This window comes from Rhinopithecus roxellana, chromosome 9, assembly GCF_007565055.1.
Source record: "Rhinopithecus roxellana isolate Shanxi Qingling chromosome 9, ASM756505v1, whole genome shotgun sequence".
Taxonomy (NCBI): Eukaryota; Metazoa; Chordata; class Mammalia; order Primates; family Cercopithecidae; genus Rhinopithecus; species Rhinopithecus roxellana.
Window position 1 is genome coordinate 105,940,824 of NC_044557.1, and position 16,062 is coordinate 105,956,885.

The following is a 16,062-nucleotide window of genomic DNA, read 5'->3' on the forward strand; positions in this document are numbered from 1 at the left end:
AAGGAGAGAAAAGCAAGCTGAGATCTCATTAATGCTTTTGAGAATCCTCGTTTGTGTTCTGCTATGCAACTTTACTGAACAGTGAGAACTTTGGGAGACAATGAACTCACCCCAGATTTATTACCCATTTCTTTGAAAAGAACCTAAAAGTCATGAGTTTTTTTTTGATTGACAATTGATTCTAATTATTAAGTCTTTGGATATGAATGAAGAAGGAGGAAGAAAAAAAATGCTGTCTATTTGACAGGAGATTCTTACTCTACCGACAACCCCAATATCCATGGTTCCTTTTCTTGTTGAAGGACTGCTGCATATTATTATAGATGATAATAAGAGAACAGAAATTATCTCAGAGATGGGGCACCCATTGTTACTGTTGGTGTTTATGATGACCCAGTTGATGCAAGAAAGGAAGGATTCAGGATGGCTGAAATAAAAGTTAAGCATACTGAAGCCAAAGAAGCTTTGGAAAATTATATTACCTTACAGGATTTTAACTCGGCATCAAAATTAAAAGAAGAAATAAAAGCATTAGAAGATATCAAAAGAAACCTTTTGAAAGAGACAGAGCAATTTGAAATTAAAGAAGTCCACATAGAGAAGAATAACGCAGAAACATTATAGAATGTCTTATGCTGTGAACTGTTGAAGCAGATGTCCATTTCAGCAGGCATAAGTGCAGCCATGAATGGGATCATTTAATTTTTTATTATTCCTAAGATAATACATGTTTACCCTACAGTAAGAAATCTGTTTTATGCTCAGGAGCTGCAGACTACAGAATCAGGATTTTGTATGTAACACTTTGTGTTATTATTGCAGGTTTTGCAAATTGATGATGTCACAACAAAAATAAGTGCTTTAAAGGGAATCTTTGACTAGCTGATAATGTTTGGGGTTGAACCACTTAAACCTAAAAAATCAAAGCCTTTTAATATGAAGGTGCAGAGATAAACAGTGATTGATGAGCAAGAGTCATAAAAAGTTGAAAAGGCCTTACAGCGAAGAATGTTCTGAAACTCCTTTCTGTCTACACTTAGGACAGGAGCCACAGAAGGACTAGCCAAGCCAATGTTCTCCGGGCTTTGGGTCAGCAGCAGGACTTTTTCCCATCTTAATTTTGTAATGGTAGAGTCCTGTGACTGAAGAGGATGTTCGACTTCAACATTGCCTAGGTGTGTTCTCCCCCGTGTTTGCTTCTGCAAGCAGGACTGATCAGGAATGCTTTGAAGAAGTTTCTCTTTCAAGCCTGCAAACACTGGCCAGTGCTCCTGCATCTTCTCCTTTAGCTGAAATTGATATCAGAAATGTTGTTGAGTTACTTATAGATTTGACGAGAACAAGCAGATTAAATCCTCAGGCCAAGAATTCCTAAGATTATCAGGCCTTAACAGTACATGACAGTTTGGCTATAAAAATTTGCAGTGAGATCTTAACAAGTCCATGCTCACCAGAAATTCGGGTCTCTATAAAAGCATTGAGTTCTTTAGAACTCAATAACCATCTTGCAAAAGATCTTCCGGTTCTATTGAATGGGATTCTGGAGCAAGTAAAGGATGGGGCACGTCTGAAAGCTTTGGAGAAAATCAAGATTCAGTTGGCAAAAAGGAAATAAAGAATTTGGTGACAAATTCTTTAGGCTTGAAGCAGCACAGGATGCCAACTTGACTACAACTATTTTTCAAAATGAAGATGAAAAGAATAAGGAAGTACATATGACTCTTAGGGATGTAAAAGCAACCCTGGCATCAAAATCTAGTCAGGAAAAGACTAACAGGGGACAGAGAAAAGGGACAGCTTCAGCTAAGATGAAGAGGAGTCATCAGATTGCTGAGGCTGACTCTGAAAGTGACCATGAAGTTCTAGAACCAGAATCAGAAATGAAGATGAAACTACCAAGACAAGCCAAAACAGCAGTGCTGGAAAAAAGTAAACTTAATCTTGCACAATTTCTCAATGAAGATTTAAGTTAGGAAAGATGGTGGAGGTAGAGTTCTTTAAAATTATCTTCTGTTCTTTGCTTGAATAAAGTTAGCCTTGTTGAAATTTTTTAAAAGGCCTTCAAAAGAAAATATTGTAAATGAAGTATTTGTATGTTTTAAACTCCTAGAATAATGAATATTGGTAGAATAACTTGAGAAGCCAGTTAATAACCACAATTGTCTTTATTTTTTGTTTTTTTTTTTGTTTGTTTGTTTTGTTTGCTTTTGGGACAGAGTCTCGCTCTGTCTCCCAGGCTGGAGTGCAGTAGCCCAATCTCAGCTCACTACAACCTCCGCCTCCCAGGTTCAAGCGATTCTCCTGCCTCAGTCTCCTGAGTAGCTGGGACTACAGGCATCCGCCACCATGCTTGGCTAATTTTTGTATTTTTAGTAGAGATGGGGTTTCACCGTATTGGCTAGGTTGGTCTCGAACTCCTGACCTTGTGATCCGCCTGCCTCAGCCTCCCAAAGTGCTGGGATTACAGGCATGAGCCACCACGCCCAGCCCATCATTGTCAATTAAAAATAAAGTTTTAAAGAAATAGAAGAAAAACAAGTTAAGCTCTCATTGATGCTCTTGAGAATGCTAGTTTGTATTCTGCTCTGCAACTTTACTGAAGAGTGAGAACTGAGGGAGAGAATGGAAACTCTCACCTTAGATTTATTACCCATATTTTTGAAACATGCTTAAGAGGCATGAGATTTTTTTCCTCTGTGTGAGCACAGTTGTCACCGAAAGAATTCCCTGTTCCATCACATAAAATTTTTGGTATCTTACTGGGGAGACTGGCTTTGCAAATTCCTTAAAAAGAATACTAATTATGGCTAAAGTTCTCCTAGTGACATCCCACTTTCCAAACCTTCCTTCTTCTACAACTTATGCTTGTGGTAAAACGGTTTAGTCACTGTAAAAGGTTGGTTTCAAATGTTAATGAAGCCAAGTTGCACTGGGTCTTCTAACTCTCAAGCCATCTGCAAAATTGTTATTTTGAAACTCAGGAGCTAGGTGGAACATCATTAGGCATAGTTGTTGATGATGAATACTACACTTCACATCACTGCAGAAGACAGTGAATGCCCCCCATGGGACATTGTCCAATCTCAAGGAGAGGTATCATGGTATAGTATTTAAATTCACAGGCTTTTGAGCCTATTTAACATGGGTTTTCATCATTCTCAGCAAACTATCGCAAGAACAGAAAACCAAACACCACATGTTCTCACTCATAGGTGGGAACTAAACAATGAGATCACTTGGACTCAGGAAGGGGAACATCACACACCGGGGGCCTATCATGGGGAGGGGGGAGGGGGGAGGGATTGCATTGGGAGTTATACCTGATGTAAATGACGAGTTGATGGGTGCTGATGAGTTGATGAGTGCAGCACACCAACATGGCATGTGTATACATATGTAACAAACCTGCAAGTTGTGCACATGTACCCTAGAACTTAAAGTATAATAATAAAAAAAAATAAATAAAAATTTTAAAAAACATGGGTTTGAATCCCAGCATCACCAACAGTGTGGCCTTGGGTAAATTGCTTCTTCCTCTCTCTCTCTCCCCAAAGTTCAATTTTTTCTTCTGTTAAGGCGGGGGGGGGGGGGGGGGTTAATCATATCAGTCACAGGGCTATTAGAAGCATTATATATAATAATATAAAATGATTTAAAAGTTTGCCTGGCACATAGTAAATTCTCAGTGAATAATAGCATGAGTATTAAGGGATGAAAGGAAGTTAATAAATGGATAATTCTATTCAGCTTTGAATTTCCAAATCCCTGTATCTTTCTAATGTAAACATGAATGAATAAATGATATTTATTGCATATTATACATGAATGAATATTGGGTTTTTTTTTTCTCTGTGCAATTAAAAAGTATCTGTCTAAAATTTACAGATACGGAGAACAGGTTAGTTGTTGCCTAGGGATTTGGTATGTGGTGGGGGTGGGGGACACATGACTAAAAAGGGGTAGTTGCGGGGGAGATTAAAGATCTCTGCTTTGTGGTGATGGAGTAGTTCTGCATTGTAATTGCAGTGGGGTTTACACAAATCTACACATGAAAAAATGGCATAGAAGTATACCTTCACATCGTACCCATGTCAGTTTCCTAGTTTTGATAATGTACTATAGGAGGTAAAATATAACCACTGGGGGAAAGTGGTAAAGGGCATCCCAGACTTCTTTGTTCTATTTGTGCAACTCCATGCTAATCTATAATTACTTCAAAATGAAAAGTTAATGACATAAAGTGTCTGTTGAGAATTTCCTTCTTTTACCACAATTACAGTATACAGATCTCTCACTCTGTTTCTCCAGTAATCCAATTAGAGTTCTGGCATAAGCTTTGGTGTTGGACTTTTATTTTTATTTTAGTTTATTTTATTTGAGACTGAGTCTCACTCTGTAGCCCAGGCTGGAGTACAATGGCTGGATCTCAGCTCACTGCAACCTCTGCCTCCCAGGTTCAAGCAATTCTCCCACCTCAGCCTCCTGAGTAGCTGGGATTACAGGCACCCGCCATAATGCCTGGCTAATTTTTGTATTTTTGTGGAGACAGGGTTTCACCATGTTGGCTAGGCTGGTCTTGAACTCCTGACCTCAGGTGATCTGCCCACCTCAGCCTCCCAAAGTGCTGGGATTACAGGTGTAAGCCAGCATGCTGGGCCTGGACTTTAAATATATAATATTTTAAGTGCTCTCTCCCCGTTGTTACCCCTTCCTAAGCCAATTCACGCCTTCACACCACGAGTCTGAGGATTAAGTGGAAGCTAAATGTACTACAGACAAAATTCCTAAAAGATGCAATGTTTGGTCATCTTTGATTCTAAAATATTCTCAATTGATTAACACTGAGCAGCAGGATTAAGCATGTGGCTAGATATATTTCAATCTATTTCCTGCCAGCACCAGCAAGGATGTGAGTATATTATTAAAATCATCTGTGAATTAAGAAGTAAGGCAAATTAGTATCAGCTCACAGTTTGGAAGTCTCGATATGATACTACTAATCAGCAAATCAGCTGAATAACAAGAAAATCAGATAACCTTAATTTAGGTGATTTGGTGGTTGCACAGCTGTGTTCCCAGTATGTAGACCAGTACTTGGGCACCCAGTAAATATGTGTGGATGAATTAATGAATGAATGAATGGATGGCGGGACCATTAAGGCATCCCCTGAGAAACTGACAAAGTCTAAAAATAGGAGTAAAGAATTAATTCACCTTTGTGGCCCAGGTCTTGACGAAGCAGGACCTGCCAGGAAACTTTCTAACCCTTCTCTCTGTGCTCCTCTAGGCAGCTTGAAATCCACTCTCCAGATGCTAAGCACACGGTGATCCTAAGGAGCAAGGACTCAGCCACCGCCCAGGCATGGTTCAGTGCCATCCATTCCAACGTTAATGACCTGCTGACCCAAGTGATTGCTGAGGTCAGAGAGCAGCTGGGGAAAACAGGCATTGCTGGGAGCCGAGAGATTAGGCATCTTGGCTGGCTTGCAGAAAAGGTAAGAAAAATACCTTCCTCTATAATAGTCATCCTTCCCGAGATTCCCGCAGCTCTCATAACCACTGAAGTTATCTCATTCCATAGGCTGATTCTCTCATTCACAGTCTGTGTGGATTTCTTATCCCTCTCTAGCAGGCTACAGGCCTTTACATTATATAGGGGTTTTGTCTTAATCAACTTTGATTACCCGCATTTAGTCAAACATGTGGCAGATTGCACGGGGTCCAGGTTGTTGGATGATGGATGAATGAGTGAGTTGAGGAATAGTTTGATTTTAACATCTATGTATGAAGGGAAGGGAAAATAACTCAACCTCAGAACAGAGCTGTTGCTTTGGGAGGCAAGGAAGTCCAAATTATTGTTTCAAAAGGGTTTGTGTGGGTTTTGATGAGCCTGTTTGTTAATAACACAGACACTTTTGAGATGATTCAATTATACATTTACAAGTAACAGCAAGGATTACTTGAGCAATTACTATAAGCTGGCTCTTTTCTTATGTTACCTTATATTTTATTTGTGCTCTTAAGCCAGCCCCTCTTTAATGTTATCATTAAAGAGCACTTACTTTTGTGAGGCACAGTGCGAGGCAGGAGTCGGGGAGGGAGTGAAAACATAAAAAGACTTGGCCTCTGTCTCAGAGAGGACAGCTGCTGTGGAAAGGACTTTGGGTCATATTAACACGGTCCCTGATTTCTTTTCCCAAGTTATGTGATATGTTAAAGATAGTAAAACTCACTTTGTGGCCATCTCTTGGGAGTTACTCTTTCTCTCTATTTCAAAGGATTGAGTCTTTGCCATTGTCCTTACACATGATTGCTGTCCCTTGAAGTTCACCTTGAGTGCTCAGGAACGCTGGACTTTGGGGATGATCTGACCTCCCAGTGACTCACCTTCTAATAGACAGTGAATGGGAATAGTGAATGTCACAATAACACCTTTCCTGCCAAAGAACTCTGTCATCTGAGAAGGCCCAGTCAAATGGCACCTGGAATAATACTTGAACACACCATTTGGCTGTTTTCCATCATTGTGCTTTGTTTGCAGCAGATCATGCATGGGTCTTAGCCTAAAAATTTAACACCAAATGGGTTGTTTGATTTCGTATTGTCCTATCTCTCAGAGATTTCAAAGAACCAAAGGGACAATGCAGGTGATAGGAGCATCCAAATTCATAATAAACACAAACCACCCATAGCCTTTCATGAGCTTATGTGTTAGGGTTCCTGAAGAAAACAAGACCATAAGTCTGGATGGCTGATATAATTTTGAAAGTCACATCTCTATCACTCTCCACTTTCTACTGTCTTCAAATGCATGTGTTTTTATTAGGAAAGGGCCTGATAGGGATCTTTCCATTACAAGTGGCAGAAAACTCAACTCAATTTAGCTTGAGCAAAATGGGCATGCCAGGGTTCTGATAACTGCAATGTCCAAAGATAAGCTTCAGGCATGGTGGGACCCAGGGACTTAAATAATGTATTAGGTCCAAGTCTCCATCTCTTTCTCTCCCTGTCCTTTCATTAGTTTATTACCAGGCTTCCTCTCTAGTTGGCCTGATGGTTCCAGGCTTATGTTTTCTTTGCCCCTGGTTGTCTCAGTGAAGAAAGACCTCTTTGCCCCAATTGTTCCAACACAAGTCCTAAGATTATAAGTCTAATTGGGTTGACTCGGATAATTTGTTCAGTCTTAGTGCTGAAATCAGCCTCACTTAAGTCATCTGCAGTAAAGTTGAGGAGGGGTGGTTCTCTAATGGAAAAAATCAGGTGCTGTGCAAGAAAAAGAATCAATGGATACCAGGGAAGCAAAAGCAACCAACATTTACTGTAGAACAAGAGAAGGAGCTGATTGTGATTAAAAATGCTCTCACTTGGTTAAGGTTCTGGGTGGACTTGGAGATATAGCACATATTTCAGGATCCTGGCAGGAGATGGATGGGAAGGTTGAAAGGGATAATTGGAAAGGATTTAATGCAGGAATAATTTATAAGGTATAGCCAAGGTTTGGGAAACCAATAAGAAATAGAGAAGAACTCCAGGGCCAACAGTAGTAAGAGGCCACTACGATCCCTTGACCAGAAAGGGCAAGGAGAAGCAGCAGTTACCTGAGACTAGGGAGGCTTCTAGCTGTAGAAAAGTGCCACCTACTACCAGCTGTGGTATTTGGAAGAGAAATGCAGCCCCTGCCAACCCCTGCCCACTGACCCCCTGCTGGTGTCTTCAAGGGCTGAAGCTGGCTGGAAGCCAGAAGCAAGAAGCCCCATGGATGCACTCTTAAGGTGAGTCTCCCAGGGTACAGAGAAGGATGGGAAAGGTAGAGACTGGATCTGAAGGGGCAGAGGGAGGCTGGCCAACACATACAACCTTGCATCTTCCAAGTTGATGGTCTTAATTCTTGGAGGTACTTTTCTCTCATCTCTTTAAATACAAGTTATGTTTAAAATAATTACCATTATTCATGAAATTAAAAAATCTTCCAAAGGTTACTCTTTCTCACCTATAATTTGTCTCATGCCTTTTGCTTATCCCAAATTATTAGCAGACATATTATTAGACATTCTCATGGAAGAGTAATAAATGTGCATATAAAGCTCTTCCTGTTTTTAGCATATGATTGTTCTTATGATGTAATTTCAGATCATCATTCCAGAGGTCTCCTTAAGGGTATTATGCAGAGTATCTGTAAGAGCAATAATGATCATGGATAATTATGAGAAGCAAGAATGTCTTTTATTGCCTTCATTTTCACGCTTCTCAGAAGATTACCATAGATCAAGTTTAAGGGAACAAATCCAAACTAGTTTTTTTGAATAAATATTTAATACTGAATCCTGGTGTGCAGATATATGAATGGTTTCTAGCAAAATGTTGCAATGAATGGCAAATCCTTAATACGATGCCTTTCTTATATTATCACAAATATCATGAATTTGCTTGGTATTTGTAAAGGCATAAAATGTGGTCCTATATCTATCTAGCTGTAATTTATCTTAAATTGACATTCTTTGTCTTTTCCTATATTGTTATATTTTGATTTTGTAAATTTATCACAGTCACTCTGTGACAAGGTTGTACAGGTTATATTTAATTTAGTTTCAAGTTTTTAGAAGTGGCATTTATGTGAATTCAAAAAATGTGAAACAACTTCCTTTTTAAAATTCCGTTTAGTGCAAATCCTAAAATCTCCTCAACACTATACAGGAGGAAAATTTAGTATTAACATTCTTTTTCTTCATGAGATAGTCAGGAGACTTGAAGAATGGCTTCTGAGAAATGACAGGGATTTGAGTGAATGGAGACATTTCCCTGCACTCCAAGAGAAGAGAAAGAAGGAAGGCCTGTGTTAGTACGGCTTGTTGGGGGACTGGGGGGAAGACCAGAGACTGATCTAAAGTGAGGCGAGAGTTCATCCTGGAGAAAAGTGATAAGAGGACCTGACACCTTGACTAGAACTTGATTATGGAAGATTTTTTTTGTTTAATAGACAGCGTCTCACTATGATGCCCAGGCTGGAAATCCTGGACTCAAGCAATCCTTCTGCCTCAGCCTCCCAAGTAACTGGGACTACAGGTGTGTGCCACTGCACCTGGCTACCAATTACGGAAAATCTGCTTTCCCCTGTGAGCACCGTCACCTGTAGATGGGTCATGTACATCAGTGTAAAGCCCTTCCCATGTCCATATTAGCCTCAAATCTTTCTTTTTGTTTTTTCTTTGAGATGGAGTCTCGCTCTGTCTCCCAGGCTGGAGTGCAGTGGCATGATGTTGGCTCACTGCAATCTCTGCCTCCGAGTTCAAATGATTCTCCTACCTCAGCTTCCTGAGTAGCTGCAATTTGGCACATGCCACCACACCCAGCTAATTTTTGTAGTTTTAGTAGAGATGGGGTTTCGCTCTGTTGGCCAGGCTGGTCTCAAACTCCTGACCTCAGGTAATCTGGCCACCTGGGCTTCCCAGAGTCCTGGGATTACAGGCGTGAGCCAACGCGCCCAGCCAGCCTCAAATCTTTTAACTCTTTGCAAGCCCCCATGTGGCCCAAGATGAGCCATAAATACCAACTCCTGTGAATTGTAAAATGTGTCATGCCCCAAACACATTTTTCCCAATCTTTGTTTCTTAGTTCATCTAATCTTTTTACAGTTTCGTTACATTTCAGATAAGAGAAAAACAAGCTAAGTTCTGACTCTCTTGCTACTTAGAAAAACAATAATAAACAGGGACACAGCAGAATTGTTGAGTTATATTTTGTGCTCAGTTCATGAGGCGTTCCCTTTGCTTTCCCTTGTTATCTCGGTTTGCAAACTATTTCTTGTCAGATTAAATATGCAAAAACACAACACAGCAAAACAAAAGCCCAGATGGGAGCTCTGAGATGCAAGTTCAGGTATCAGCTTTATTCATTTCCATTTCGTATTCTTTCAAATGGGAGCGTTTATATAGTTGTGCCTCCCCATGGTGTTACTGGAGAAAAGGAAGTTGGTAATTCATACTTATTATGGGCAATATGCTTCAAATAATCCAAATCCAATGAGGTAAACTTGTAGTATTTGAGTAACTTTTCTAAGATCTCTCCTCTAGTATGCGGTAGATTTAGAATTTGAGCTTCTCTAACTCCAAAGTCCAGCACTTTCCACTAAGCTGACCTTATAAAGGGGCCCAGGAAACATCTGTCCTTATGAGTAATGCCTCCAACGATCCCATCTAGAGCAGTATCACAGACCAAAAGCACAGTTTCAGAGCTAAAAGACATACCAAGATAATTCAAATCCTTTAAAATTATGAAAATAAGGGTAATTTCCATCCTGGCTAACACAGTGAAACCCCGTCTCTACTAAAAATACAAAAATTAGCCGGGCGTTGTGGCGGGCGCCTGTAGTCCCAGCTACTCTGGAGGCTGAGGCAGGAGAATGGCGTGAACCCGGGAGGCAAAGCTTGCAGTGAGCAGAGATCGCGCCACTGCACTCCAGTCTGAGCGGCGGAGCCAGACTTCATCAGGAAGTCAGGAGAGAAGGAGGGGAGGAGGGAAGGAGGGGAGGAGGGAAGGAGGGGAGGGAGGAAGGAAGGAGGGAGGAAGGAAGGAGGGAGGGGAGGAAGGGAGGAAGGCAGGAAGGGAGGAAGGGAGGAAGGGAGGAAGGGAGGAAGGAAGGGAGGAAGGAAGGAAGGGAGGGAGGGAGGGAGGGAGGGAGGGAGGAAGGGAAATTTGTATACCTAGGCCAGGCGACACTTACCAAGATCTTCTCATCTCTCCTATCCATATACATCCTATATCTTCAACTGCTTCCGTTCTTCTCATGACTCTAAAAGAAGAAAAACAAGGAGTGGAGATTCTCTCCTTTCTGTCCTTCTCTTCCATTCTTGACTATGTCAATCAACCAAGTCTCTCTGGTTAGGTTCCTTCTTTTATCTTCCACATAGTAATCCTCCTCCCTTCTCTTCCTTCCTAATTTTGTCCTATGAAAGTTCAAAGAACAGGTCCTACAGAGACTGAAATCATATTTCATAGGGCAGATTAGGGGAAGGCAATTTGTATATACACATACACACACACATATCTATGAATGTCAGTTATCATTATTTAATTAGACATGCCAGTCTCTCAACAAAACGGTTCAAATTTCTGCTACCAAGGCATATTAACTGTGAGTGATTTCATAAAGTACAGACCTCATTGCTAAGTCTTCAGTTCACAAATCCCACCATGTAAGTAGCAGATGTACATCCTGACTGGTGAACAATCACATCGCTTCTTTCAAAGTCTACAGGTGATTGGCCATGGCACCTCTGTTAATCAGTTCACACTCAGACAGCAAAGGAGATAACTCCCTTTCCTCCCTGTCTCCCAGTGACAAATCCATATGACACTTCACAAGAATGGATCCTAGAAAGAGGGAGTTGTCCCACAAAGATGACAGTGCAGCAAAGGTACAAAAAGTGATAATGCTGGAAATGAAATTTGCACCAAACATAACTGGAATGATAGCAGAAATAGCTGCCCTTGGGAATGTTCACACTGATACTGTTCCAGATAGCCGCCAGAAGAACTTAGGGAAGGTAAAAGTATAACCTGTTAGTGAAGACTGTAGCTGTGATGAAGGATGAAGATGCCCCAGAGGAGGTGACACTTGTGAAAACTTCACATTAAAGGAACTCCCAGAGATAGTTCACATCATTGAAAGTGCAAAGGATAAAATGTTGCTAGCTGATCCAATCTTAGAAAGGATGATGACAAATTGTCGAAGCATTAAAAAAAAAAAAGGCTCGTTCTATATTGTAAGTTAGATGAGAAAACAAAAGGTCTGTTCAAACTGCACTTTAATTCTCAATCCTTCTAATGTTTTAAATTAGAGATTACTAAATAAAATTTACTCTTTTTTCTCATCTCCCTATGCGTATATAACTGACAGTAAGACACTTTTTAACATTTTGATAAAAAATTTTAAAGGTCATGTAATGATCCTAATTTTTCCAACTGATTAAGATTGCTTAGTGTGGTTTCAGCTTTCATAATTATTACCCAGTACTGTGCAAAGGCAGAACTGAGCGATTTCTCAATCTCTCTACCTCCCTGTATCTATCTATTCATCCCTATCTAATTACCTATTTATCTATGTGAATATATTGGTCTCTCTCTCTCTCTCTCTCTCTATATATATGTATATACTATAGTCTATATTCTTACATAATTTGTTAGATCACCATTAATTTTAAGTTCCAACAATAGTAATTTACTCTTCCCCCCCAATTCCAGGTAACTAGAACCAACCAAGTGATTTCATTCTCTAGCTACATTGCCCACCTACATTAGAAGAATCTCAGTGTGAATGTAAAATAGCCCTGGCCCTAGGAAAACAGGCTGCTGTAATCAAGATCTTGACAGTGTAATTAACAGAGTGATATTTTTGGAGCCCCTAAGTATATCAGCCCCACCATCTGCCTAAAAAAAATTACCTAAGTCAGAATTTCTCACTGCTTCTTCCAGGGAGAAAATAGTCTCTGACCTGAGGGAACTCCCGTCTGATAAGAGATAGAAATAGAACTACTGCCCGGGCTACCCTGGCTTGCATCATCCCTAAATCAAGACTACTGGTTATGGTAGAAAACACAGTCTGTTAACGCAATTAAGTGCTAATAGGCCTGTTGTGTTGCTTTAAAAGGGAGTCATCAAGTTCCTGAGTGAATCACCTCTGAGATGGAGCAAGACTAAGAAAAAATCGGGCAGCAGCTTGGGAATCTTCCCATTAGTCTTTTGCTACAAGTGTTTAAACTAAATGTGCCAGTATGAATTTCATTCAGATTGCCTCCATCATCTATTCTCTCAAATGAAACATCAGAGATTTTAAATTCGGATGAGTAAGTGGGTGGCAGCGGCAGTATGAAATATGCCCACTTTTCTGCATGCCTTCACAGTCATGTGCATTTAGTAAATGGAATTTAGTAAAGTGAATTATTTTCACCAAAGTGGAAACATCAGATCTGCCCATGTAAGAGCAGGGGTGCGTGTACATTTTATTTCTTATAGGCTGATTCATACAACTTCGTATGGGCCTGCTTCAGTCTCTTTGGAGAGAACCATGGAACTTGAGATAGAAAGCCCCCTGTCCCTGGTCACATGGTGCTATGGTTTGAACTTGTCCCCCAGTGTTCATGTGTTGGAAACTTAGTCCTTAATGCAACAGAGTTGGGATCTTTAAGAGGTGATGAGGTCTTGAGAGCTCTGCCTTCATGAATGTATTAATGTCATTATCACAGGAATGGATTAGTTATTTCAGGAGTGGGTTCCTGAGAAAAAGGATGACTTCAGACCATTTCCTGTTAGTCCACACGCAGACAACAGGGCTGCCTCAGGTACTGAAGGCCCCACATCTGTCCCAATGTGCCTAGGATTTGAGACATGGAGTCAAAGGAGATCATTCTCCATCATTAAGTCTTAATGTTGTTTTCCCTTTTGTGTTTTGGACTTAACTGGGACCAGGTACCCCTTTCTTCTTGCCTATTTCTCCCTTTTGGAACAGGAATGTCTATCCTATGCCTGTCTTATCATTGTATTTCAGAAGTAGATAACTCGTTTTCATTTCACAGACTCACAGCTGGAGGGAATTTGCCTCCAGATGAATTGTAGTTTGAGTCTCACTCATCTGATGTAGATGAGACTCTGAACTTTGGACTTTTAAGTTGGTGCTGGACCAAGTTAAGACTCTGGGGCTACTGAGATGGAATGAATACATTTTGCATGTGAGGAGGACATGAATTTTTGGGGGAAGGTGTGGAATGCTATGGTTTGAATATGTCCCCAAAGTTCATGTGTTGGAAACTTAGTCCCCAATGCAACAGAGTTGCATTCATGGGACCTTTAAGAGATGATTAGGTCATTGGGGTTCTGTCTTTATGAATGGACTAATGCCATTATCATGGGCATGAGTTAGCTATTGCAGGACTCGGTTCCTGATAAAAAGGATGCTTGACCCCCTTCCAGTCTGTCTCATGTGCACACTCTCTTGCCCTTGCTTCTTCTGCCATGGGATGATACAGCAAGAAGGTCCTCACCAGGTGCAGGCCCCTCATCCTTGGACTTCTCAGTCTCCAGAACTATAAGACATAAATGTCTTCCCTTTATAAATTACCCAGTTGGCCGGGTGCAGTGGCTCACGCCTGTAATCCCAACATTGTGGGAGGCCGAGGTGGGTGGATCACTGGAGGACAGGAGTTTGAGACCAGCCTGGCTAACATGGTGAACCCCATCTCTACAAAAAATACAAAAAGTAGCCGGGTGCGGTGGTGCACGCCTGTAGTCCCACCAAGACTACAAGAGGCTGAGGCAGGAGAATCACTTGAACCTGAAAGGTGGAGGTTGCAGTGAGCCAAGATTGTGCCACTGCACTCCAGCCTGGGTGACAGAGCAAGACTCTGTCTCAAAAAAAAAAAAAAAAAAAAAAAAGTCAAGCAAAGAAACAAACAAAAAATTACCCAGTCTACAGTACTCTTGTTATAGCAACACAAAACAGACTAATGCATGTGCCTTGCAGACTCTACTGAACCTACTTTTATTGGGCATTACGGATTGCCCTTTCTTTATGAAATAGATGTGTTCCAGAAGAGCTGCCTGACTTTGGTCAAAACATAATGATTTTCTATTAATTTCTATTATTTGAGTTTTCTGGTCACCTCCTCTCTGCCCCACTGGTAAGGAAGATATTTCCCACCCGAAACAGGATGAGATGGCTGAACACACACTACTTAGCACTGGACAGATGAGATTAGCAGTAGTTTATTAGTCACATATACTCACAGCCTGGGAGGAGGACACTGCACACCACGCAGGGCCACATTGGGGTTGCACTAGGGAGCAGAGTGACACAGCAGAAGCACTGGGAAGCATATTTTGCAGTAATAGGAGGATGAGGTGTGCCGTGGTTCCCAGGGGAGGATGTGATTGGTTTCTTTGAATAATTTCGCAGGCTGCTAGGGAAATAAAACCCACTAGGTTGAGGACTAGGTGCAGTGTAGCTGGTCCAGCTGATATGAGAACTAGCTGTTTGGCGGGCATATCAGGGGAGCCAGGTTAACTCACCAGTAGGCTTTTGGAGTCATGTGAGGTTCAAAGATGTCAAGGCAACACATGAAGTTTTAAGCCTTACAATGATCATGAGGCCTACATTGGTCAATGTCTCCAAATTCTTTAGAAGCAGAGTCTGAGACGGAGATTCTTGGGGAGTGATTAATGAGTGAGGCTCTTAGGAGAAACCTGTAAGGAAGTGAGTGAAGCAGGCTAGGCTGCAGAGGAAGGTAAACAAAAATGTAGTATTAGCTGAAATCTAGTTTCAGCCTGATCCCCCTGGAGCTCAAGAGTAGGAATAGCAGGACAGAGCTCTCCCACTTTAAGCCAAGGGAACCAGGACTGTCTACACCCATATAAGGCAGCCATTGGCTGCGGGCTCCCATAGAGGTAGAGAGAGACCATTCCCATCAGCCAAGGCAATTCTGTAGAGAAGCAAAAGGTTAAGCTGTGACCAGTCAACATGTGCATCAGGTAAGGCTAGGGTGCACTGGCCTAACAAAGGGAATTTTGGCAGGCAACCAACAACAATATCTACTATAATCACTGGTGTATTCCCATGAGGGAAGGAATTCCATCAGGGATTCCTTAGGTATATGGGACCTTTAGGTGGGACAGATTTAAATATAATGGCTACTACTGTGACATGTTGAAGGTTATAGCCACCACCTAGAAACTGACTTTTATTTACAGCTGTATTCACATTCTAATAACTCACATTGGCATTTACTTGCTCCCTTGTCCCTCACATCATAGAATAATAATTTTTTTTAATGCTTTGAAATTCTCAAACGTCATTTTCAGAGTTTCTTTGCATCCTTACACGTTTGGTTTGGGCTTTTTATTACTTCTAATAGAACTGGGATGCTATGCAATGCAAATGAACACATTACATTTTTCATCCTGAAACTCTCTCAAGTTGGTATTTTCAGGTTTGTAAGTTGAATTCATTTTCTGGTTTAGCAAGTCAGTCAATTTGAAGTTTTTAAAATATTGATTTTATTTATAATTAGGGAT

The 16,062-nt window shown here is 41.0% G+C and overlaps 1 protein-coding gene and 1 pseudogene across 1 annotated transcript in view; both read left to right on the forward strand.

Moving 5' to 3' along the window:
• SNTB1 (syntrophin beta 1) overlaps positions 1–16,062 on the forward strand; it is a 292,341-nt gene that overhangs the window by 175,352 nt on the left and 100,927 nt on the right. Inside the window, exon 3 of the mRNA XM_010381498.2 lies at positions 5,288–5,495. Coding sequence (XP_010379800.1) covers positions 5,288–5,495 — 208 coding nt within the window. The remainder of the gene's footprint in view (positions 1–5,287; positions 5,496–16,062) is intronic.
• LOC104676616 lies at positions 179–1,973 on the forward strand (annotated as a pseudogene).